Source organism: Coturnix japonica, chromosome 3 (genome assembly GCF_001577835.2).
Source record: "Coturnix japonica isolate 7356 chromosome 3, Coturnix japonica 2.1, whole genome shotgun sequence".
NCBI lineage: Eukaryota > Metazoa > Chordata > Aves > Galliformes > Phasianidae > Coturnix > Coturnix japonica.
Genome location: NC_029518.1, coordinates 13,503,537 through 13,529,344, shown reverse-complemented (window position 1 = coordinate 13,529,344; position 25,808 = coordinate 13,503,537). Strand labels below are relative to the sequence as shown.

Here is a 25,808-nt window from a genome sequence, read left to right as displayed (position 1 = left end):
TAATAATAATATATATATATTTATATATATAATAATAATTGCACCAGTTGATGTACAAACACAGCCTTCCCTTTTCACACATTCGTGGGTTCGAGGAGGGTCACATCCAGCCCCAGCCGGGCCAGAGCAGCACCCAGGGGAACCAGGGGTTGTACAAAACAGTATGAACATTTCCTTACAAATGTAGCCTGCAACGTTTACCTTTTTTTTTTCTTTTTTTTTCTTTTTTTTTTTTTTTCCTTAAGTTTCAAAACTAGGTTTGGGGTCACTACCGGCTTGTATTGTATCTTTATCTACAATAAAATCAGCATATACTTTTGTTTTAGGAATGTGTAAGGCATTTTGGTAAGTTGAACGGTACGTTCTGGGTCACACGGACTCGTCACACTGAAGTCCCTTCCTTCGAACTGTCCTCTTCACCCTGGAGAAGAACAGAGGTGAGTTCAACTCAACTGGGTCCCAGGGACCCACCACAGCCCCAGGCACTGCCCAAAGCCAGACAGACGGTTTCAGGCCATGGGATCCCCACTGCATCCCATTTTAAAGCACCACAACCTCCACCAGTGGCGGAAGGGATGGCCAACTGCCACAGCTGTCCCAGCGCTGGGAATAAATACCTTCTCATGAAGTTGTTCTTTCAACTTCTTCACCGTTTCTCTCTCTTTGGCCAGTTGTTCCTGGGTCACCTTCAGTAGCTCCTGTAGTTTGGTTGCTGCCTGGCCCAAGTCCCTTGTTAGCTTTTTTTCTTTTTCAAGTCTTTCCTGGATGGGAGTGAAAAGAACCATGTGCCTCAGCCTCCCTGCCCATAGGGAACCCAGTAACCCCAGGAGATCTTCCCATCATCTGCCTTGCCCCACCATCCCCACTGGGGATAAATCATGCCCCAAGTCCTGCCTGGATATAGCTTTAGCCCTTCTAGCTCAGCACTAAACGCAAGGGACCAGGTCAGCCACATCACCTTGAGATGCTGGGCCTCCTCTGTGTCCGAAGCTGCTGCGTTTTCAGCCAGTCTCAACTTCTCCAACTCTGCCTGCAGGCTGCACGCTGAGCTTTGTGCCTGGAAGGGGGACACGCACTCATTAAACACCAGCAGAGCAGCGGGCACCTCCTGCCCGGCCCTGCTGCAGAGCTGGGCTCTGGAGCCACCAGCAGCCGGCTGGGTGCACTGCATGCACCAGGAGGGCAGCACTTCCTAAGATAGGAGCATGAACACCCCGGCCATCAACCCTCCCGGCCCAGCACCCACCTCCTCCAGCTCCCGCGTCAGCTTTTGCCTCAGCTCTTGCTCCTTCTCCATCAGTGCCTCATTCTGCTCCAGCTGCGTTTTCAGCTGCGTTGAGAGGGGAAAAATGCACAGAAAACAAAACAAAAGGAGAGCTGATGAAGACGATGAGCCAGTGGGGAGCTGGGCTGTACACAAGAAATAAAGCCTGGAGCTCTCCCTAGGGCTCGGGCAATGGGTACAGAAGCTGGGCAGATGGCAATGGGGAGACTGGGCATTGCCAAAGTTTTCTTGCTTCCTGAGCAGCACAACATAGGAGGATGTATGTGGCAGATCCTCGTGTGCGCCAGAGCAGTGCCCGAGAGAAGGTTCCACAGTTAACAGGATTAAAGGAGAGAGACAGAGCCCGGCGTGCTGCAGCCACTGCTGCCAGCAAGAGGTGTTAGCCTGCAAGGGAACAGCCGTGGATAATGCCTTCAGCCCGGCTCCAGCAAGATTTGCAGAGCCGCTGTTCCTACTCAGGGCCTGTAATCCTAATCCCCAGGCTCCTGCTGGGAAGGGTTCCCATGTAGCCATGGCAGGGTGTCCTCTCCTGCAGCCTGTCCTGTTTCAGAGACCTTCAACATGTGGCTGAAGGGAGCAAGGCCCAGCTTCCCACAGCCTCCACTGTCAGACCCCATACACACAGGACAGGAGACAAGAGCAAAGCCACGTGCAGTTTTCCATGCAGTTAGAGACGGGGGGACAGGACAAGGGACACGATTAAGGGTCAGTGACCCTGTGGGCAGCGGTCTCACCACCCTAACCTCGAAGGGTGTGGGATCGCCCAGTTCAGCTTGTGACCCCGCTACTTCTCCATCCTGCACGTGGCTCTTCATCTCACTCAGCTGCTGCCTGACCTGGAGGAAGGACCGGCAAGTTTGCCTCAGTTACACTGCGCTGTGACAAGATCCACGAGGACCTGCAGACCAGTTCTGTCTGTCAGCCCTTCTGCTTGCACACAAGCTGAAATGTTGGGAAAACCAGCTCATGTTCTGCATCTAACACGGGCCGTTTGAAAGACGAATGTTTGCACTAACAAACCCTGTCCAGAAGAAAGGAAAGGCTTCTGAATGGACACAAGCATGTTCAGTGCTTACAGCCACCTGCCCAGCTAATGGGTTTAAAGCTAATGACCATCCAGCACCAAGCTCCCCAAAGAGTGAAGGCTGCACCAGTTTGTTCAGTGAGTTGGATGACAGTGTCTTCCAAATGAAACATTTCCAGTATTAAAGCCCAAAGCACCAACTGCTATCTCATTAACCAAAGCACTGATTTAAAAAACAAAAGCCCTTGTGGTTTCGGTAGATCTGCTGGCTCTTCTGGCCCTTTATCCCAGGTTTCTCTCCCACTCACCTGCAGAAACTCAGCCCCACCTTCCAGCCCTCTAAGCAACTTCTATGCACGTGGCATACACAGCCTAACTCATCCCACCCAGGGCCCCAGGGCAGCACCCAAAGCCCTACTCCAAGTGTTTGTGAGGGGTAATCAGTTCCTGCTACAAGGAAGGCTGGGAGCACCAGGTGTGCCCATGTGGTGGCTGTGCCTTCCTCCTGTCTCCAAACCTGCAGAGAAGAGCAGGGCACCAGCAGGCAGATGAACCCTGGGCTGTGGTTTGTGAGCTGCCCTGAGGCCAGGCAGCAGTCCTGCATGCAGGCAGACGGGTCCCAGTGGTTCATCACCCTCTTACCAGGGCCAGTTCTTTGCTCTGCTTCTGCGCTTCTGTCTTCGCTGCTTCCAGCTGCTCTTGGGACTCTGATAAGAGCTGTCTCAGCTGGTGAAAAGAAACAGGAAGCAGAGGTGAGGAAAAGCATCAGGGTTTGGGCTTTTATCTCCAGCCACGCCTCCCTGCAGCTGTGGCCCACCCTGCAATACAGAAGTCCAGTTCTGGCCACTCCCCATCCCATTTTGCTGCCCCATCACCCTGGTGCCTCTGAGAGGTAAAAAGGCAAACTCACAATACTTCATGTTGGAGCTCTGCAGCCCAGGGAGACATTATGGGACGCAACACCATCCCAGAGAAGCAGTGATAGCATCACTTGCTAATGGCTGCTCAAAGAGGCAACTGTGGGACAGCTCTGCCTCACTTGACCCACAGAAATCACACACAGCACTGTGGTGCATCTCCACATACATCTCTACCAGCCTGCCAACTGATCCTGACATCAGATGCCCACAGCCCAGACTGGAGCAAACATCTCCAGCTACTCTCTCTCCTGATTTGTGAAGCTGCAGATCCCTGGGGCACTCCTCAAACCCCAAAAAGGTGGAGGGGTGGCGAGTCCAGGAACATTTAAAGTAATGTCTGCCACACTTACACTTTCAACTTCTTTTGTGTAGTTTTGGCGTTCGGAGCTGGCTGTCTGCAAGTGATTTTCCAGTTGCGCTTCCAGGAGAGAGACGTACTCCTTTCTCTGGATTACAAGGGAAGAATGCAGAGGGGGGTTGAGGTGCCAAACAGCCCAGACCCATCCCAGGCTGCAGCCCACCTTGCCCAGGGTAGGACAGGAGATGGGTTCCCATTCAGCCCGAGCACAGCACCCATCTACCCAGTGCCCGTGCCAGGAATGCAGAAGGCCAAAAACCTTACCTGGTCAGTGCTCTGCAGCTCTGCTTTCAACTTCTCTATCATGTCTTCAAGGGATTTCAACTGGAGTTGTGACTAAGCCAAGAGAAAGAACAGTGTCAGCAGAAGGCATTCCCACATTTATCTTTGAGAAAAGGACACCATGGTTGCTGAATTCTTTGAACAGAAGAATTCCCCTCTTCTCCACAGAGAGGCAGAGCTGCTCTGGGCCTGCTGAGCTGCCACGTCCATCCCAACACACACACACCGGCAGCCACGTCATCCCCATGCAGCACAGCCGCAGCCCTCAGTGCCAGACAGCCAGCAGTGGAATTAGAGATCTCTTGTACAAGAGCTCTCCCACTGCTCTGCAGCCCAGGCAGACTTAGACTTAAAAACCCACATGATGGGGAGGAACCAGACCATGGGAAGCAGCTTTATTTCAGTTCTGCATTCAAGAGGATACTGAAGTCAGAGATAACTGAAGTCAGATTTGCAGGAAAGGCGTGACCAGCTGAGCCCTCCCAGACCCCAGCTAAGTCACAGGAGTTCAGGACACATGCTTTCCCCCAGACACTTGGAGAGCACTGGCTCTTCGGCAGCAGCCAGCTGGCTTTGTAGCCAGTGAGAGAGGTACCCAAAGCTAGACAGACAGCTGGACCAAAAGCTATGCACAATACGTGGCTTGGACCTCAGCTCCTTTCTGTAACCTCAACCAAAGCCAAGCTCAACCTAGATACCTAGAGCAAGCCAAGTCCCTGAAAATAGGAGTCCTAGAGCACAGCACGTGCCCTGCCTCAGCCAAGCCAGCACCCACCAGGAGGGCTGAGTCTGACTTCCAAGTTTCAGAGCTGAAAGCAGTAATGTAGTTTCCCAATAATCATGCCTGCACCAGAGAGCTGCAACCCATTCCTCCAGCATACAGCATACAGGGGAGGTGGGAGCAAGAAGGGTTTAAGTGAGTTTCGAATCTGTTTATTTTGTGACGAGAGGTGGAAGAGTAAGCTCTCATGTCTCAGAGACCAAAGCTGGCAGGAACAGACAGGGTCACCACCCAGCCCGCAGCCAACAGCCCCTCTGCTCCATGAACAACACACCCAGATGTCCCAAAGCACACACCTTTTGGAGTTCCTCTTCAGAGACACTGAGCTTTGCTTTCCACACCTGCTCCTCCTCCTCCACGCTCTTCTGCAGGTCTCGCAGCATCCCTTCCTGTTGGCAAAGCCCCAGCTGAGCCCAAGCCCCCTGCAGCCCTCCCAGCAGCAGCCACCAGGGCTGGGTGCCAGGGAACATCCATCTCTTCTCAAAAGATTTGAGCCAATGCAATTTGGGTCAATGCATCAGCAACCAAATCAGGTGGGGCTGGGGGCACCCATTTCCCAAGCTGCCTCAACCACTTTGCTTAACGGGGCCCTTGCATGTGCCGCTGTGCCTCAAGCAACATCCAAGGTTTCCAACTTGATTAGAATGCATAAATTGAGGCTTGTCCTCTTCCCCCAAATCACTGGGAAATAATCCTCTCCATGGCAGCCCCAGCGGACTGTGCAAAGCCCACCAGCAGCCCATGATCTGCTGGGGAACTGAGCTGTATTTCTAGCAGAAGGCCAACACATTATGAGGAGCCGTAACTTACTGTCTCTGCAAGGATAGCTCTGTACTGCTCGCATTCTGCTTGTAAAGTGCTCTGTGCTTCCTCTGCCTCTTTCAGTTTAAGTGCTGAATCCTGAGAAGGGAGATGGAGAAAGAGAAATGAGGAAAAGAAAAAAGCAGCTTAAGTATTTTACTTCCCAGCCCGCTCACTTACCACAGGCTCTGTCGTAACCGCGTGTTGCTTTAGCGCACTCACAGCCTTCTCCTTGAACTCTTGTAGCCAGGCCTCATAATCCTGAGTTTGAAAAACAGGACAAGGAGGGGAAAAGAGAAAAAACAAACGGTTAGATGCCTGATATCCCTACGTGGAAAAGGCTCTGTAAGGGGGCTGGAATGGTAGGAGCCCACCTGCTGTGATACAGTGACTTCTGGGAGTGCAGAGAGCAGAGTCTCTTTGGTTCGTGTCTGGAGCACATCAAGCTGGTGGGCCAACTCCTCCTGCAAGAGGAACACACTGCCATGGGGTGGAGGACTCGGGTGCTCATGGGCCAGGCTACCAGCACCAGTCTTGCTTTTCTGTGCCTACACACATAAGCTGGCAAGGGAAAACCAGCAAGCAGAGAGCAGCGCCTCTAAGATTCACTGAAATATCCTTCCCCCTCCATCCACAGTCATGGTTCCCCAGTGGCAATCTGTAATGGATACAGAGCCCTCAAGACAAACCTGGGGAAGCTGGCGAGAGGGTTAAACCAGTGCTGCTCCTAAGACAAGGCGGGCAGCCCAGAGCAAACAACTGGTGGCTCTGGGGAGGCTGGGGCGTCCCCTAAAACACTGACACCACTACTGAAGAGAAATACCAGGCTCACCTTTGCTCTTGTAGCAGCAAGTAGCTTTTCTTCACATGCCTTCTCCGCTGTGGTCAACGCTTCCACTGCTTTCCAGTTCTTCTCGCGAAGGTCCTGCCGAGACCACACACACAAGGCTTATTGCCACACACCACGCTGAAGGCCGCCAAGCTGCTTGTTGGCACTGCGGAGGATTTCAAAGCCTCCGTTCAGGAAAATGGGCAGCCCATCGCTTTTGCTGAGGATTCCCCATCCCACCACCCACATCCACTCCCTTCTCCACTATCCCTGCAGCTTCACAAAGCACCAGGCTCAAATCTTCCTGCAGGAACAGAACAGCACATGATGGAGACGAGCTCCAAAAGCAGCCCTCAGAGCTGCCTGAAATGGACTCAGGCCTAGCAGAAGGCTGCAGCATTGCCTCCAGACAACTCATGCAGCCTCGCAGTAGAGGGAAAAGGAGCAGAGAGGCAACAGGGAGCTGCCCTGATCCTGCTGGACAGCATCTCTCTGCTTAACAGGTCCTGAGCCCAGGAGGACAGAGGAGGGACACCTCCAACAATGCAGCCTATCAGCTTGAGTCACCCTGCCAGGACCCTCCTGCTCTCTAGCAGATACAGTGATACCCCAGTAGTGCTCCATGGGGATGAAAGAGCCTGTGCTGCACTAGAGCAACTGTTACCATTCTGATCCCAAAGATTTGGGTTTTATAGGAAAAAGAATCTGAGCAGCAGAAGTTGAGCCCGGTTCATTCCACATACGTTGTTTTTTGTCTTCTGTTGCTCCATCGCCTCTCGCAGCTCTGCTGCTTCCCTTTCCAAGGACAATAGCTGGTCCGTTTTCTCCTGGAGCCTGGAATGGTTCGATGCATGGCATGATGCAGGAGTGAGCTTCCACCTCTCGCCTCCCACCCAAGCCAGTGAGCACTGAGTAAAGGACCGCAGCCCTATTTGGGATCTGCTCTTGAATTTAAAAGCAGCAGGAAGCTGCACTTGGATGGAGAAATAGAGGGAGTAGGTTGCACTTGTTGGGATTAAAACCAGGAAATGAAAGACCATGGCAATGCTGGAGTGGGATCTAGTTTTCTTAACAGCAATAACAAGCAAGTAGTTGGCTGGCTGCACATCTAGGACAAGAGGAAGAAACAACATGAGCCAAAGGCCACAAGCTCTGGATCATACAACTGGAACCACTCCCGACACGCTCCCATTCAGGGCTCATTCGGCTGTGATAGCCCACAGCTTTGCATTTTGAAAGCATCATCCTACTATCTCCAGTCCACAATCTGTGGTGTGGGAAACTCTAATCAAATGCCACAAAAATCTTTTTTCTCTGATGTGAGTAGACATCAAACAGAAGAAGAGGGACCCAGAGAGGTGGTGAACCTCCATCCCTGAAGACATCCAAAACTCACTGGAAATAGCCCCAAATCCCTTGATCTGGATAGCCCAGCTTTGAGCACAGGCTTTGATTAGGAACATCACAGGTCCTCATCCACTTTCAGCCCCAACAACTTCCCCAGACAGCTGTACACAAACAGTTAGCCTTCAAGTGCCAGACAGCAATTACACTGTCACTTCAGAATATATTGGCTGTTATTTGGGGCCAGCAGACCAGCACTGGAACTGATTAAACAGCAGCACTGACCAGGATTCACCTGGTCTTCCTGGCTTCACAGTTCCCCCAGGCTATCTAACAAGGAGAGCAGGAAGTCCTCACCCACACAGCTCAGCACTGGGCAAAGTCTGGGATGCACAGACAGCAAGTTGGAAGAAGCAGCAGTTTGTATACACTAGAGAGCACCCAGACATACCTTATCTGCAGCTGCTTCATTTCTGCTTCATTGGCTGCCTAGAAATAGAGAAATCACTTTCATTATCTTCCCTAGACAAGTGATGCAGATCAGACATTTCAGTGGCACTCCAGAGATGAACCATTAGCAGGGATAACACAGATACTAATATGACAGTGCAAAAACACCTGGTTGGGCCTGGTGCTAAGAGCTGAACCACCCGCTGCCAGCTGGGCACAGGCAAATCCCTTCCACATCTGCCGCAAAGCAATGCAACCCCCCTCTCCTCCTCTCACCCAAAGTAAAAATGCACAGGACCTTCAGGTTTCTGTCTTTTTCTGCCTCCCTCATCTGGCCTGCTTCCAGCAGAGCTTCGATGGATTTGATTCTTTCCAGAAGCCTTGTATTCTCTGAGCTGGCATCCTGTAGTTTCCCCTTCAAGCTGTCCAGCTCCAGCAATTTGCTTTTGACCTCTGTTTCAGAGCTCAACAGCTTGGCCTGCAGTTCTACCAGAGAAAAGGGAGAGAAACACACTAAGGTAGGTGCAACAAACATAGAGACTCCCCACCCTGCCCTGCCCTAGCACAACCCTTGGCAAAAGAAACCTTGGCCGTGGATGCTTTCCAGGGGCATAGAACAGGCAGGAAGGGATTGTGAGATAGCACAAGGTGATACAGGACAGAGGCACTGGAGTGGCAACCTAAGAGAGGATCACAGCCTCTTTCTACAGCACCAGCCATGTACCAGCCCTTTGTCTTGCTTGCATTGATGCTAGAAAGCCAAACTCATCCCCAGGTCTACCCACCTTGCCCACAACAGCCCCATTCAACACTCAGCCCCAAAAGCTCAAGATCTGCTTTGTGTTCCAGATGCCCCACAGTTACCCCCATGCTGTTTCATGGTCCTCACCAGCAATGCTCTGCTGCTGCACTTTGGCCTTTTCCGCATCTGCGACCAGGCTCCTGTAGCTGGTCTGGGTTTTGCGGAGCTCATCGCTTACTTCATCCAGTCTCCTCTGCAGTGTTGCCTCCACTTCTCTTTTGGAAGCCTGCATAGCAAAAAAAGGAAGGCTTTAAAGAACATACCAGGCACCCTGACCAGCGTGCCAACCTCCCCCCAAGTCTGCAAGGGAGCTGAGTGCTGAAAATCTTCTGTAAGCTCCAGCCATAGAAACACAGAGTCATTAAGGATGAAAAAGACCACAAAGATGAGATCATCACATCCAACCATCAACCCATTCCCACCACTATCCCCGTCCCTCAGTGCCACATCTCCATGGCTCTTAAGCCCCCCAAGGGATGGTGACTCCACCACCTCCCTGGGCAGCTTGTGCTACTGCCTCACCCCTCTTCTGAGAAGAAATGTTTCCTAATACCCAACCTGAAAGCACTGCAGAGCACAGCACTGCAGGAAGCCTCCCCTTTGCAAAGTCCCAGCCGATGATCAGAGCCCAAACACCCCGTGCTCAGCAGCACACACTGGTGTCTCAGAACTTCTCTGCTGCAGGTTTATTCTGGCAGGCACTGCACAGCTCCATTTACCAACCACACTCACAGCTGCTGCTATGTGGTGGGAAAAGAGAGGAGGAAAATGTCCTGCCAGCAGCACACAGGATATCACAGGCCCTCCTTACAACAAGGAAGTCATCCTCAACATTTTTAGCTCCCAGAAAGCCATTGCCATGCAGGCAGCCGATGCCTCAGCCCAGCATGTAGAGGTCTGACATTGCCATCAGAGAGACTCAGACGCCCAGCCACGTGTTTCCATAGGCAGTGGAATTTTTCATGTGGTTTGGGCCAGAGAAGACTTATTTTCCATCTTAGAAAGCAGCAGAGGAGAGGCCAAGACGTGTGCTTGGACAGGGAAGGCAGAAAGAGGAGCATGAGGCACGTGCTGAAAACCAGAAGCTCTGCACATCACACCACTGCAATGCTTTGTGTGGAGAGGACAGGAAAAGGCAACCAGCAGCCCAGTGCTCATGTGGATTTAACACTGACCTGCCAGAAGATGCTCCCCCTGCACACTGGCAACACGCTCCAACCACAGCCAAGTCTGTACTTGGGAGGTGGCCTTTGAGCAGCCAAACAAACAAGCCAGTCACACCCTGGTGACAACAAAAAAGCCACAGCTCTATCTCCTGTGCTAGCATCAACAGGCCTGAAAACAGTTGTGGGTTCACTCCCCCGCTCTCTCATCTGCATGAGCACAGACACAAGCTGGTGCAGACCAGTGGGTTTCCCATCACATCTCAGGGGGTTTCTACAGAAGGGGAAGGGACACTGCTGCAGAAAAAGCCCTCCTTCTCCCAGGTGCTCTTCTCCCTGCTGCCTTCAAGCCTCCAGCCACCACCAGGAGATGGTGCTTTAAGGCAGGGCCCTACTCATTCAGCACCAAGTACACCCAGTAGCATATATAGTCTGGGTTTCCCCCCCAACACCTTCACACCAGCTCCACAGATGTGTGAGAAGAATGGTTTTAACTAAGTCTCATGCTGCCTGGGCTTTGCTGGTGATGCTACAAGAAAGCCACAACGCATGTGACTAACACAGGGGAGGCTATGAAAAGATCTGCAAAGCAGTTTGCTTTCCAGCTGTGGATAGTCATCATCATCAGCACCTCCCACAGCCCAGTCCCCAGATCTCACGCAATTCAGTTACTTCTAATAACACCTGAGCCTCTTAGCCCCTAACTAACCTGGAAAGAGACAGTTTTACTGAGTAGGGCAAGGTGTGTGCATGAACATGAGCACAGAGCCTGTATGCACACCTCCTTGTCTCTCAGCGGCTGACTTCAGTTTCTTACAGCCAGTGTCCATCTCAATCACCCTCCCTGCAGAAAGGGATGTGAGAAGTCAGTGTCTGACACGAGCACTTTCCCTTCTGAAGGCCAGCACAGGGCAGAGCTGTCTGTACATGACACTTTGCTCTAAGTAGCTGCCCATTTCCACTAGAAAAAAAAAGACCTCCTAAGGTCACAAACCCAGAACACTGCAGGACTTGGCTCCTGCAGCAAACCCTCTCTCTCTGTCCAACCCTCTACAGTTTGCAGAGAGAATGACCAGAAACACATGGAGATTAAGCAACCCAGACAAGATCAGAGGGAAAACATTTGGCAAAGCCCCACACTCCTGGTTAGCTCAAGCCAGCTGTCCCCCACCTCAGGCTGGAGCTGCAGTGAGCACAGACCCTCCCACAAGGCACCGAACCCAAGCTGGCAGAGCAGGTTGGCAGTGCCTGCCTGACCTGTAGCTGCTCGATCTGCTTCTCTGACGCTGCTGCTTTGATCTCCCAGCTCTTTTTCTGCTGCTCCTCTTGCTGTAGCACCTCTGATTTTTCAGACAGCTCTTTCATCAGCTTGTTGCATTCTTGCCGTAACTTGGCCAGCTCAGCATTTTGCCTGGAAAAAGCAAGGTTCCCTTAGCCCACAAGACAGTCAAGTATCCTTGGTGTTACTTACAGAGGAATACAACCACGTGTGGGCCTGGTATAGGACTTGAAGCATTTTAGTGGTTGCATTTTCCTATTTCTAGGGCCCGCCTGGTCCTTCAGGGAGGGGGTGGAAAGTTGACAAATCGCTTTTTAAAAGCCGTATTTCAATCACAGGAGACATTCCTTTCTTATGAAGTAGAAGACACGAGGATCTGTGTTCCCAGACACAAGAGGAAGTTTTCTAAGCATCTGGAGTCCAGTCTGTAATTATTTTACTGCTGTTAATCACCAGCTATTTTGTATTTTCTATAAAAAGGAGTGTGAAATTCTTCTATCTAGCTCATATTTGTTCTACAGGCATCAGGCACGTCTCGGCTCCCTGCATCGTCACTCATTTCAAAGAGCCAGCTGGATTTCTTCTCAGGTCAGGAAGTATGAGCTCACCTAAGCAGGGAAGGGCCCCAGCGCCTCCTGCTCCCTTCTCCCTCCCACTGCCCGCTGGCTTGAAGCAGCAGCACAGGTAGCCCCAGGCTCACAGCAGAGGGGGCTTCCTTTGCCCACCCACAATATCACAAGCCATGGCATGGGAATGACATCTTCATTTTCCCTGCTTGTCCCCAAAAGCCATTTGGCAAACACTTCCCCACTCCCCTCAACCTCCAGCCAGCAATAGGCTCTGCAGGGGGAGGTCCCTTCAGTAAGTGGGAGAGGTCAAGCCCAAAGGAGAGCTAAGCCCTGCTGCCCAAAGGTAGTCCTAGCCTCTGCCCCCACTGTAGCCATGGGCTTACTTGCTCTCCGTCTGGCTGGTGGCCTGGTTGAGCGCGTCCCTCAGGATGGAGTTCTCCTGCTGCAGGCGAGCAAGCTGTGTGTTGGGGCCATTCTCCAGCTGTTCCTGCAGGGCCCGAATCTAGAAGAGCCCAAGAAAGGTTATGCTGCTTGTGGGATGCATACAACATCCCAGTTCAGCTTGGAACACGCACACCAAAGATGCATCATAGAGCTTTGCCTCCTTCCTCAGTCTACAGACACCAACAGCCGCCAGAATACGATATCTCCTTAAGATGCTCCCATATACTCACTCCCCCTTGAGCAACACAGTTCAATAAAGCCCACATTGAAGAACTGAGCATCAGAGGGTCACCCCACCTCCTCAAGCCTCAGGTTTCTCCTTCTATGCACCACTCTGCATCTCCATAAACCCCAGAAAAGCCATTAGACAGCAAGAGGAGGAAGTTCTGCAGCCTACCTTTCCCTGGAGCTGCTGCGTTTCTTTAACATGGTCCTGGTAGCTCGCCTGCATCCGTGCCTGGACAGCAGTGATCTCCCGCTCACGGGTGACCAGCTGTTCCCTCAGCTTGCTCTCGCTGGCTGCTGCCTTGGCCCTCTCAGCTGCCAGTTCCTGCATGGAGAGAAGCCGCCTGCTTAGTCCTCAGGGCTCCAGTTTTCTCCTTACAAGGGAACACAAAACTTGGCCACCTAATCCAGAAGGTGCAGAAGTTCAGCCATCTCAGTGCTACCAGCTACCTGTGCACCCCTACACCAAGGCAGCACAGCCAAGCTAAGTCAGTCATTCAGCACTTACATTTCTATCCACATCTTCTTTTGGGCTCTGTGGCCACTGGATGCCACTGTTGTTCCACAGTGGGCCAGCTGTGAGAAAGCAGTAAAACAGCATGGATTTTTTCTCCTGCTCATCAGACACAATTTGGGCACAAAGCAGGGAAAAAAAAACCAACAAGAGTACCCACCACCCCTTGCAGAGGCAGAATCAGTGCTTGATTCAGGGGGGTTGGCAACCCTGCCTGCAGCAGAGGTTAGCAACTAGATGATCTTTAAGGTCCCTTCCAACCCAAGCCATTCTGTGATTCTATGAATGCTGTTGGGTGGCTGGGCCTTTTCTCTCCCACCTGCTGCTGCCTAGTCCTGCTGGCAGCAAGGTAGAGGCAAATGGACAAAGACAGTGGCCAACTCAAAGGGATGACATGTGGGAACCAAGATGCTCACAGCCTGGCTGCTTTGTCAAAGTGGGGTGAGCCACCATGACGCTGGACAGGCCACACAGTGCTTACCTTGTTCAACTCCCTCAGCTTGTTTCTGGCAGCAGCTGCATCCTCCTGCCCCGCAGTGAGCTGCTTCTCCTTCTCTTCCAGCTGGCGCTTCAGGACAGCAACTGGGTCACCCTTCTGTGTAGCCTGCAAGTGTGAGGTAGCACATGAGTGGGGACCACCATCTCCAAACCCACTCTCTTGCCCCACAGGCAGAAGCCACCCAAAGTGCTTCGCACAGGGCTCCCAACTAAGCTCCAGGCTCCAGAACTGAACTGTAGGATCAGTAAGACCCCCATACCACCCAAAGACCTGGAGTTCTACCTGCTGAGGCTCACTCAGCAGAGGCAGAAGCAGTACTAGCAGGTGGCCATGAGGATGCCCACAGCCCTACCGTGTGCCAGGTGTCCTGCACGATGCCCGCTCTCTCTGTCAGGATCTCGATGAGCTGCTGGGCCTCCCCCTCGCTGAACGCCATGCTACTGATGGTGGACACCAGTGTCTTGTAGGGCAGGTAGAGGGGCCCATCCGTGTCAGCAGGTGCTAGGGAGAAAACGGGGGGAACTGAGACCACTCAGGTTGATGGCAGAGCATCCAAATACCCCAGCAGGCTTCAACCCCAAAACTGATGCTTCAAATCAGCAACCAGACTGATGCATGCAGTCCAGATGAGTCTCATGACTTCAACCACTCTGAGATTCTGGGATTCCCTACTACACTAACATGAAGGATGAGCTTAGGGTCCATGAAGCTAGGCAAGGAGTGGACACCAAGGAGACTCCACTCCAACACAACCTCTGTACGGGGCACAGGGGCCTTTGCCAGGCAGTCCAGGGCTAGTTCCACCATAGGGCCCAACTGGTCTCAGCAGCCACACTGGTGGCAGCACCTGATGGGAAACACATTTAAGAATGAGCAAAACACCACACCGCTCAGGAGCCACGCTCACATTTCACTCACACAGGTGACAGCGTGGATGCAGGACAGCACATCACCTCCCTCAACCCAGTTCCGCTGGGTGGAAGAACCCATCAGCAAAATGTCACCCATCTCCAGCCGGCATTCATTGCGCAAGCAATCTTTGCACAAGGAGGGCATGGCACAAACACCACCTCACAGCTGGCAAACGGGCCTGGGGCAACCTGCCAAACCACGGCACAGCACAGCAGCCTGCTTTGGCCCAGCTCTGCTCTGCAAAGGGAAGCCTAGGCCACGCCGAGCCAATTCACCAATTGATTTTGAGGTGGAAACCTCATGCCTTGCCCAAGGAAAGAAGCCCTCGCACAGCCCACGAGAGAAGAATATGTACTTGCACAAGAGAAAAATACCTCAAGCCGCTTCTGTCAGGTTTGGCATCTGTTTCAGTGCTGAGGACATGTCTTTGAACATCCCAGTTTTTATCTGCAATGGGATAATGTGTTGCTTCTGCCTTCAGTAAAGTGGGAGACCACAGCAGGCACCAAGAGGCTGTCCATAATGCTTTGGCCCAGCTACAGACAACGTCATGGCACAAACACTGACAAGAGCTCTCATTTGGAAAACCCTACAGGAGCACCTAAAGACATCAGTCCTGGCTTTTAAGACATGCAGGACCTGAACCTCACATCCAAAGGCACAGATGTTCAGAGCAACCCCAAAACTACCTAAGTGAACAAGTGATAGAGTTCATCTCCCATCCATGTTGCCTCAGCACGCAAGAATCATTTACCTAAAAAGCAACTGGGGAAAAATAAAAAGGCAAGCGAAGCCAAACCTCTTCAAATTGGTGCAAAGACTGGCAGGAATCCAGCTACAGAACTGTGCCTACACCTATTTACACCCCAGTGAGTTCCTTATCCTTGTTTTCCACCCTGTTGTCCAGCACCCTTGGCAGCTGCCTCTCACCCAGATGTACCTGGAGCTCGCATTCATTCCTGGTATACAAAACTGCTCAGAGCTCCCCAATACAACAGTGAATCCTAGAGGAGCCTATACCTTGCCAATGCCTGCCCACCGAGCCAAGGAGATAAGCACCACGTGGGGCACCCAGAGCAGGAGGCAACATGTTACAGAGTGAAAATAAATCAGTAAGTTATTGACTTAAATTCTCCTTCTCCTGGAGAGAAAGGCAGTCCAGAACAAGTTTCTCCCAACCAACCTCAACACACACAGTCCATCTCACCAGACACAGCCATTCTACAGTTACCCTGTTACCAACTGGGAAGAAAAACAAATAAATAAAAATCTCAGAACAGGACAGCTCTGTTTTAGCAGTACCGAGATGCTCTGTTTGCTTACTCAATAGGAACACATGCAGAGGAATCTGACCTTACCTGGTTCAGCCTTCTTCTTGACAGGCCCATCATGCTTCTGCTCCTCGTGGGTTGGAACAGCCTCAGGTTTTTTGGTGGGGATGGAGCTGACAACCGGAGCACTTTGCTGCGTGCCAACTGGTGGCACAGCCACAACAGGAACCTCCTTAGGGGTCACCTCCAAGACAGGAGAGCCTTTGGGAACACTGGCAGGAGGAGTCACCAGTGCTGGGCTAGGAGCAGGTTCTACCTTTGCCACCTTCTTCTCTTTCTTCCTCTTTTCCTTAGGAGACGGAGCAGGTTTCTCCTTTTCCTGGGGGGAAACTGACACCGCTGCGATCGGAGACTCAACAGTTACGGGTTCTGGCACCACAGCAGGCTCAAGAACCACATCCTTGGAAGAGTCAGCCACCTCCTGAGTAACTTGCTGCTCCGGTATCTTTCCATTAGGTTTTTCTTCCTTTTTCTTTGCTTTTCCTTTTTTCTCAACAGGTTTCTCTTTCTTCTTTTTCTCTATTTTGTGCTGGTTGGTCTTCTCAAGTTCCTTACGTTGCTTTGCCAAGGCTTCTTCATAAGAAGTCTCCTTCATCGAGAAGGTGGACACCAGGAAGATCCCAATGGCTGATATCACCATAAAGCCTCCAAAGACCACAACACCCAGCGTCTGAGGGTCGTACACATCCATCCTGCCTTATTCTTCTGTGCCTGCAAAACACCAGAACAACAGTGAGAGGAAAACCCCAAAAATGCAATTACTTCACCAAGGGAATTAAAAGCATCATTTGTGTTTCCAAACACCACCCTGCACTGAGAAGACAAATGCTCACGATTCATACACGCATGGAGAGAGCTACCAGTGCTCCTCCACTATATTGCCTATTGACAGTAATCCAGTTATAGTGCTGCAACTAATTTCACTCGAAGCAATCTCCAGAAGAACAAAAAACATTGGAAAGAAAAAAAGAGGGATGTCATCACAGCCACTAGCAACCACCTGTCGCACGCCCAAAGGGACAATGGCTTTAACACGGCTGTAGGGCAATACCTGCAGCACTTGCAACAAACAGGATGAAAGCACGTGCAGGGCAGCTTTCCCTATTAGCTTCCAAATGTAGAAACAACCAGTCCGCAACAGCTCCTGCTCCTAAGGAGAAAACCCAGCACCGAGGCTGTGCGCACGTACGCCATGTAGAGTCCCAACCATTTCCTTGAAATGCAAATAGTAATAAAAGTCAGAAGTTCATGCTTAAAAAAAGAAAAAGAGTCACGGTCATAAATTATCTCATCTCCCCAACAGACGCCAGCAGGAAGAAGTGAGTGAGACTTGCAGAGGGAGCGCTGAATGTAGCACTTCTCCTTCCATCTCTGCTATCAGCTGGCAGGCAAAGGGGGCTGTTTATCCACACAGACACCACGAGCAGCCTTGGATGTTGAGACTGGGCAGGCAGCAGCCACTGCAAGGTGCTGCCATCTCCACTCTGCTCAATTCCTAGTCAAACCTTGTCCCAAGCTCCTAAGCCCATCCCATCCCTGCTGTCACACTCAGGTTCCTCCTATTAGGGCACAACCTCCACGTGGCCGTGAGCTGGCCCATTAACCCCAAATGGGATGCTGAAATGGGCCATTCATCTGCAAAGGAGCACTTTCCAGGACATGCCAAGATGTGGTTTCTTGTCCTTGTCCCTCAAAATACAACAAGAAAAATACAGAAAGCTCCTGGCTATCAGGAGTTCACATCCCCAAACTTAACTGGGAACATTATCGAATTTCCTCTGTATAAGGGGTTGTGGGTTGAGGAGGAGGGAGGAGGCAAAAAGAATGAAACTAAGGAGATCAAAATCTTTGCAGAACCTCAGCACCTGAAGGCAGAGACCTGGGAGGTTCTTCCTTTCCAACAGCTGGAGCAGGGAACTCACAGCCCTCTCTGAAGTGAACGGGAGGCTCTGTGTGCCAGCTGGACCCAGCCACCCTGCCTGGAACAGGCACTGCCCGAGCTCCAGACCCTGCCCCAGTGTGCAAGGTGTCTCCGCTGCAGGGAGAGTGCCTTGGGATCGTCCCCACCAGGACGAACAGCCCATAGAATCATAGAATGGCACGTGTAGGAGGGGGGCCTTAAAGATCATCCAGTTCCAATCCTCTGCCACAGGTAAGGCTGCTTCCCACCAGCCTAGCCCAGGGCCCCATCCAACCTGGCCTTAAGCATCACCAGGGATGGGGTACCACAGCTTCTCTGGGCAACATGTTCCAACCTGCTGGGGAAAAGGAAGGATTTCCCCACAGTAAATAGAAAGCGAGGCTGAAGAACACACATCCATGATCTAATGCTGGTTTTAGGGTTACACCAAAGCATTCATCAGCTATCAGAAGACAGAACAAAGTGACCTGTGTTAGTAAGAATAAACCCTCCTCAACCCCACACTATCAAATATACACATTTAGAGCAAATTTAGTGCTCCAGCTTAGGGAAGGCTCATTGCCAACTCCTGGCAACCACCACCCAACCCCACCAGCTGCTGTCACCACGTCCAAAAGCAGCCGTGTGGAGCCAAGGAGGGAAAAAGAAGAAACAGAGCAAACCCCAGTCTGGCACCAGAACACCTTTCCAGAGCCTGGCCAAAACCTCACACCCAGGATGACGCAGGTCCTGGCAGCCCCATTCTGCAGTTGGGCCATCCTACCAGCAGTGCCCACAGTAATCCCCTGTACCTGTCCTTAAATGCAGAGGGAAGGGGCACATACACACACACACTCCTGCAAGGGCCTGTTACAGTGCAATGCCCGCACTGGTGCACGGGCATGGTTAGCCTTCCACATCTAAAACACAGAGCTCACGTTCCTTAAACCCATGTGAAGAGCTGTCCTTTAACTCTTCAGAGTGCTTTTTGCTTGTTAGCCATCAAACATCCCCAAGTCCAGCCCAGGAAACCCTCCCCACGCAGCCACTCCTGCCTGCACTGAGCAATAGTCCATGGAAGCGGAGCTGGGAATGCTCAGCCCTGCTGGATGTAAGCACAGAGCAGCGTCCAGCCCCAACACCCCACACATGGAGCTCCAGCAGGTCACGTAGGAGCCACAGAGATCTCATTTCCCCACACAGCCAAAGGAGAGCTCATGGGCTGCCCTGCCCTGGGATAGTGCAATAGACGGGGAAAGATGCTCCCCGCAGCTCCCTCGCTGTGACTCAAGGGCAGCGCTCGGCCGTAGCCCCGCAGCAGCACGTCCCGCTGGAGCCAGGAGGTGCAGAGGCGCGCAGGGCAGCGGGCCGGGCTCCGTGCAGAGCGGTGCTCTCCTCCTGCTTTCCCCCGGCAGCTGCCCGGCTCGGCACACGAGGCTCCGAGCTGAGATTTCGGCTTCTTCCCAAGCACGAAACCGCGAGCGGCTCCTGAAGTTTCTCCCCGCACCAGCAGGAGCGGGACATCCCGAGGTCCTTTTTTCTAGCGCGGTGAACGGAAAAGGCACGATCATCTCATAGTGACCTTCCGTAACCGCGGCTAATCAGCTTACGGGATCCCAGCGGGCGGCGGGCACAGGAATGCGGCCGGGACGGCGGCACGGAGCGCCGGGGGTGCCCGGGGAGCGCAGGAGGGGTCGGTCGGGGGAGGAAGAGGCGGCGTAGCCGCGTCCATCATCCGGCGGTGCGGGCCCCTCCCCGGCCGCCTGCACACGTCGCCATTCCGCACCGCCCTGCACACCATTCATCCCGGCCGGACAGCCCCCCCCACGGCGGGACGGAGGGGCGCGGAGCGGGACGGCTCGCAGCGGGACCCCCCGGCACGTGGGGGCACGGGACGGCCCCCCCCGGAGCGCTGACAGCCGGCTGCAGAGCCGGGAACCACGGGGGACAGAGGGAATCCCACCCGCCGCACCGCGGGGACCCCGCCGGCACCGGGGGTGCGCGCAGGGGGAAGGTCCCCGGCAGCTCCCCACGCTCCGAGCGGCGCTCCCCATCCGCGGCGCCCCCCGCCCGGCCCAGCCCCGGCCCCGCCGCCTCATACCCGTCCGGGTCGCTCCCCGCTCTCCCGTCTGGAGTCGTGGCACTTTCTGCCGCTCGCTCGCCGGGCCCGCCCCGCTCCGCACCGCGGGGCCACTCAGCGCGGGGGGCGGGACGGGCGCGCCGCCTCCTGGGGGCTGTAGGCACCGGAGCGGGGAACGCCGCGTCCGAGCTGGACGCGTTGGCAAGGAGGGAAGGAGCTGCAGAGGGGATGGACGGCTCCGAGCCGGAGGTGAAGGCTTGAGAGCCGGTGCTGAGCAGGTCGGGCCGTGGTGTGCAGCCCTGCAGACCTTTGGCCGAGTGCTGTTTGCGGGGAAGAAAGAGGGTTTGATTGCCCGGGAAGCTGCTGGGATCAGCACGATGTGATCCGTGCTATTAAAGCAGAGCCTGATAAGCTGCGGGTCGCAAAGCTGCTCACGGTGTGCGGTGACACCCGGCATGGTGTGCACAGGGGGCATGTACACCTACAGGCATGACTGCGAGGTCCCGTGTGAGACAAAAAGGAAATGGGGCGCACTACTCAAGTGTCTATTGGCACCAGAGAGGGTTAGCAAGCTGGAAATTAAGTAAATGATTCAGTATCTTAGAAAGGATCTGAAGGGACTCCATTCAGAATGGAATGGAGCAACCATGGCTGAAGTGATGGAGAAGAGCCAGGGCACCCTTTGACAATCTGTACCATGAGAATGAGACCCGTCCTGAGTTTGACCACGTTCATGTGTTTCAGTGGCTGCTGGGGCTCCTCTTAGTGGTGTCACTAGGACTCACCCCAGCTGCTCTGCACCGTCACTCGCCATGCACGGAACAAGCTGTGCTATTGAGGCCAACTGGGATCAGCAGCAGGTCCCGTCCACAGCCTGGTACATCTCAACACAATGGCAAGGACAATAAGTGACTGTTTCATGCAAACAAATGTGATGAAATGAGAGGGGAAAAAAAATAATACGGCAGTGAAGAAACATTTCAGCTGATTATGACAACGTGGCTTCTGCACAGGGACCTGAAATAGACAGATCAGGCATGTGGACCACACGGGCACAGACATGCCCTCAGGCTCACCGTGTGTTAATTCCTCATCTGCCTGAAGCCCTCGCTCATCCTCTGCTCACCAACGCCTACATGGTGGTTCAAACCTCACCCCAGTGCCTGTGGTTTGTCTATCCTCCCCCTTTTAAGGCATCACGGCTGCATAAGGAATAGGGCTGGGGGGGGAGGGGGGCTGAACTCAGCCCAGCTCTCATCCCAAGATGGCATCCAGCCCCAGCCCAGCCCCTCCAGAGCACTCTGTACCCTGGTGTTAAAACAGCCAAAGCGCTGGCAATCATCCATGGTCATCCTCACTGCTAGAAAGTTTTTCTTGGGTTCAGTCTGAGAATCCCCTGCTCCAACTCAAGTTTTTTAGTCCCTAGTTATTTTTGCATCCACAAGCCTTTGGCTGTTGGTGAAGAAACTGTTGTTTGGCCCTGGAGCGGCTCCAAATCTTTCCGCTAGATGTATTAGTTATCCTAAATCCATAGCCATGGCTGGGATATATTTAGCTCCTCAAACAAGCCCTGCTGCAGATGAGGGGACGCTGCATGGGGCTCCCTGGGTCCTGAAGGGACCAAGAGCTGAGATCTTTAGCCAAGCAAAATGCAGGCTGAGAGGGAGCGGGATGGGAAGAGTGCTAGGAAGAGCAAAGCATTAAGTCAGGAGTTAAGGGAACATGCTTGCAAAGAAGCAAGTGTTGTACCACAGCACAGCTTTTCAGCCTATGAGAAAAGGCACCTGGCAGGGCTTACTCATGGGGAATGTGAGTACACAGTCCCAAAATGCAGCTGTGATGGAGCAAGGGGCTTTATGACAAGGATATCCCAGTGCAGCTGTCCCTGCTGACGTGACTCTTCAGCTCTTGGTCACCTCCTGCCCATCTGTAGTGCATGGGCGCCTACACCCAATCACAAGGAGCACATCTGTACCTCAGCTTTTCTTTCCATCACCTTTCCAACCACTCCAGCATGTAGAAATGGCGACCAGAAGCCAAAAGGTCAGTGACTTTATCCTTGGGATGAGTGACAATGCAGTTAACACAGAAGCAGGCAGCACTGATGAGGATCTGGGAGTTAAATTAGCTGACATGGTTTCTGAGAAGATAATCTCTTTATTTCCTCCCCAGCTACTTCTCTCTTTCCCCACTGACCTCATCAAGAACATCACACCCCTGTGGCATCCTTTCTTTTCCCCCTGGCCATTCTGGAGCTCCCGCTGTCTAAGTCCAGCTGAAATCTGGTGTCAGATCACTTCAGGCCATCCAAAGGCATGACAGCACGTGCTTTAACAGGGAGCAAGGTCAAATATCCATGTGGTTCATCAGCTTCTCCTTCCTCTTTGGAGATGTTTTAAGCAGAGCATTCTTAAGCTTGTTGTGTCACAGAATTTACTTGAAAACTCAGCAGAGGGAGGGCTGTGCAAACACAAGATCCCTTGGTGAGTAAGTGTTCTCCCATCTTGAGCACCAGTGGCATGTCTGTGAGCAGACATAGTCCTGCAGATCATAGAATCAATTGAGCTGGGAGGGGCCTATAAAGGTTATCTTATCCAGCTCCCATGCAATGAATAGGGACACTGACAGCTCAATCAAGTGATGATGCCCCCTTTCCTCTCTTAAAAGATGTGGGAAAGCCTGGTTGCAGCCTAGGGGAGGGAGTCATGAGTCAATATATGTTCTCCTGCTTCATTTTCCAGGCATGCATCCTGCTAGGCCTGCTCCTCCACCTGAAAAAGGGTCACTTGGTCTTCTTCGGGCTTAAAGGAAGCCTTTCCTGCACCAACACTGTAACCCAAGGGACTAATTTCAGGCTGTCACAGAGCCTCCAGGTGAGGAGATAGGGCTGTCAAGGCTTCAGAAACAGTGAATCACAAATGGAAATATTTCTTAGAATTACTAAGGTTGGAAAAGACCTCCAAGATCATTATATGTCCAACTGTCAACCCATCCCTATCATGCCCACTAACAGCCCAGCAAGCACCAGGGCTGACTCGCTGCCTTTCCACCAGGCTCACCTGAAGTCTCAGTGAATGATCAGCCCTGCCTAAGCACAGATTGGACCAGGTGAACTCCAGAGATCCCTTCCCACTCTGGCCATTCTGCGGTCCTATGATAAGAACCAAGCTGCTCTTATCTCCATGTTAATCATCTAAAGTGCTTGGATTTATCAGGGTTAGGACCTTGCCTTTCCCTGGTGTATCTCTGGTGCCACCTGGGTGGCTGGGACATAGGCAATATGCTGGTGTGTGGAAAGCTGTGTCACTGTGCCAGAGCACACTTGTGACAGGAAAATCCAGCCAAAAGGCAAAGCCAGGAACACAAGCTAATTTGGGAACACAATGGTTATGCTAATCAAAACACCTTCCAAAGGAGGAGGGAAGGAAATTACCTAATGCTTTACCATGTGGCACGGTTAGGGCTTTGCACAGCTTGGAAGGAAGGGCATTCACATCCACACAAGGAATAGGTGCCTGGAAAAGGCACACAGTCCTCTGCATCCTCAGGATGGGACATTCAACGTGGGAGAGCACTCCCTCTCCCTATCCCCAGGCAGGTTTCTGGTCCAGGTGACTGTGTGGCTCTTTCAAAAGTTCATCTGGACAGAAGTCCACGTGACTTTAGGAGATGGTGCTTAATAAGAAGCACCAAATGCTTCAGGACACACAAAATCTGGTGAGAGGGTACTGAGCCATGCAAACTTCCTCCACTGCCACCAGGCTGTAATGGGGCAACTGGAATTGTTCCTCACTTCCCATGTAATAAGAAGTCGTGTCCATTGATTGACTCAACATCTGGAAATTGTAATCCATCTGAAAAGAACCCAGCAAGGATCTAAACAGGCCCACAACACAGCTCCCAGCTTTGAAAACTCCCATTGCATGGCCCCATATGGAGAATGGCTGGGTGATGACACAAAGAAGTTGTGGGCATAGACACTCTGAAGAGGTAGTCATAGAATCAAAGAATCATAGGATCACTAAGGTTGGAAAAGACCACTAAAATCATAATGTCCAACTGTCAACTCATCACCACCATGTGCCACATCCACATGCATACTGCATGGACTATTTGCAGTATGTCACTCCAAGTGACTGTAAAGTACTTGGAGAGGAAGGCAACAGCATCAACCCCACTTTTCAAGGAAGCTCAAGCAGGAGGAGGACAGCCTCTCCTGGGTCTCTGGGTCTCCACTGTCCTAAAATGTGCTGGCTCCCCTCTGAGCATGAAGTTCTTTCTCTGTTCATAGCTGTCGATGCAGAATGCTTCCTTCCAGAAAATCATGCTCCTCACTCATATAAAACAAATGCATCCTATAAGAGGCATATTTTTTTCTGGGGAAAAAAGTTCCTGCTTTGAATATGGAGCTCTCCCCTCCACACACACCGTTGGATGAACATCCATTGCTGGACATTTAAGGCATCCATTGTGCCCACTGCTGCGATAGGTGCTTTGCATAAGAGTGAGTCTTCTTTGCTTCTGCACGAAAAAACTTTGTGGAGAGGTCCTGGAATTTGCCACATCAGCAAAGAAATGCATCCAAACCTCCCTGAAATGGGCATACCTCGGAGTAGTTATTTACCCAGAGAAGCAGAGCAGCCATCAGGGGAATGTTCTGAGCACACTGCCTTCATAACAGCACTCATGAACCAGATCCTGCATAGTATCATGGAATCATTAAGGTGGGAGAGACCACTAAGATCATCGCGTCCAACCACCAACCCATCCCCAGCATGCCCACTAACCATGCCCCTCTGTGCCAAATCTCCATGTTCTTTGAACACCTCCAGGGATGGTGATTCCAGCACCTCCTTGGGCAGCCTTCGCCAAGTAGAAGACAAAGAAGAAGAAAAAGAGAGAGAAAAGAGAAGGAAAGAGAGAAGGGGCGGAAAAAGAAGAAAGAAAGGAAGAAAATGAATGTTAAGCAGTTTTCCTTCCAAAAAATACAGTAGGGAATGTTAGAAGTTAGACCTGTGTGCGAGGTGGCACTGAGTAATGCCAAGGTAAATCCCAGCCCTGAATTGCTCCTCTTAGGGCAGCGGCGCGTACCTGCATGCCGCCATCCGAGAACACGCTGTACTCACAATTCAGCCTTAAAACAACACATTATGCTCAGGGGTTTTACAGCAGCAAACAAACCAGAGCTCTCTAAGTACGCACCGACTGTAGGGCTTGGGCCAGCCACGGGTGAGTGGTGAGTAGAGCAGAAGCCCTATGGGCTTTTGGCCTGCAATCACCTTGGCAAAGGGGAGCAGGGTTCGGTCTTTGTCCAGAGTCCTAGAAATAAAAGCAGGCCACACAAATGCTGGACATGGGGAAGCTGGGGAGTAAGGTCAACATGACATTAGTCAGTTTGAAGTGCTTCCCCCAGCACCCAGCAGCAGCACCCTGCGGCATCACAGGGGACTCAGCAGTGGGAAAACCCTGTTCAAAGCACTGCCCTGCCCGCAGGGACAGCTGGGGCTGGGCACACTGAGCAGCACGCTCTGGGTGCCCGCCTGCTGCATCCCCACGCCCCAGGCTCGCGTGCCACCAGGGAGGAGGGATTTTCCCGGCCAAAGGCTTTGTGCAGGATCAGCGTGGATCCAGCCCAGCCAGCAGAAGCAGTTCCTGTTTCCACTGCCAGAGGCTGTGACTCTCGTAAAGTTAATTAATCTCTTCACACGACATAATTGAACTGTGGAAGTCGCTTGTAAAGAACAACACGTTGTAAACCTCAAGCGTCACAATGCAACATACACGCCGACATGATCGTAGTAAAACAAACAAACAAGCAAACATTGAATCCATTCAAACAATACGTTTGGGGACCTACTGACTCAGCACCACAGGCTTAAAACTTAGCACAAAGAGGGGGGTCCTGCTTCCAGGCTTTTTTTGCCAGCCACCCAGGTGAGGGACAGGCACACACCTGGTTCTGATTGCGGCTGCAGTCTCACACCCACATGATGCTGGAGGAGCAGCTTTGAGCAGA

The 25,808-nt window shown here is 52.3% G+C and overlaps 1 protein-coding gene across 4 annotated transcripts; it reads right to left on the bottom strand.

The window, feature by feature from the left end:
- RRBP1 (ribosome binding protein 1) lies at window positions 1–19,929 on the bottom strand. Of its 4 annotated transcripts, none has more exons than XM_015857034.2 (24): window positions 19,814–19,929; window positions 15,840–16,523; window positions 13,922–14,070; window positions 13,552–13,674; window positions 12,729–12,881; window positions 12,271–12,389; window positions 11,297–11,450; window positions 8,964–9,102; window positions 8,373–8,560; window positions 8,076–8,113; window positions 7,024–7,114; window positions 6,284–6,376; window positions 5,826–5,915; window positions 5,632–5,712; window positions 5,461–5,550; window positions 4,947–5,039; window positions 3,852–3,923; window positions 3,580–3,675; window positions 2,952–3,035; window positions 2,029–2,121; window positions 1,247–1,330; window positions 959–1,057; window positions 618–761; window positions 1–421 (listed from the first exon to the last, which is right to left on the bottom strand). In XM_015857034.2, exons 2-24 carry the CDS (start codon window positions 16,501–16,503, stop codon window positions 383–385), a joined length of 2,976 nt encoding a protein of 991 aa, XP_015712520.1. In that variant the 5' UTR covers window positions 16,504–16,523; window positions 19,814–19,929; the 3' UTR covers window positions 1–382. The 4 variants fall into 4 exon arrangements, with proteins under 4 accessions (XP_015712520.1, XP_015712523.1, XP_015712522.1 ...); XM_015857037.2 differs by lacking the exon at window positions 19,814–19,929 and adding an exon at window positions 19,323–19,403; XM_015857036.2 differs by lacking the exon at window positions 19,814–19,929 and adding an exon at window positions 16,864–17,603.
- Window positions 19,930–25,808: the final 5,879 nt, after the last annotated feature.

Excerpts from the sequence above, each read along its gene's own strand:
- RRBP1 (XM_015857034.2), bottom strand. The coding sequence starts at position 16,503 with ATGGATGTGTACGACCCTCAGACGCTGGGTGTTGTGGTCTTTGGAGGC. Across the intron at positions 1,058-1,246 it reads TGACGCGGGAGCTGGAGGAG|GCACAAAGCTCAGCGTGCAG; the intron begins GTGGGTGCTGGG and ends TCCCCCTTCCAG. Across the intron at positions 422-617 it reads AAGAACAACTTCATGAGAAG|GGTGAAGAGGACAGTTCGAA; the intron begins GTATTTATTCCC and ends GTTCTTCTCCAG.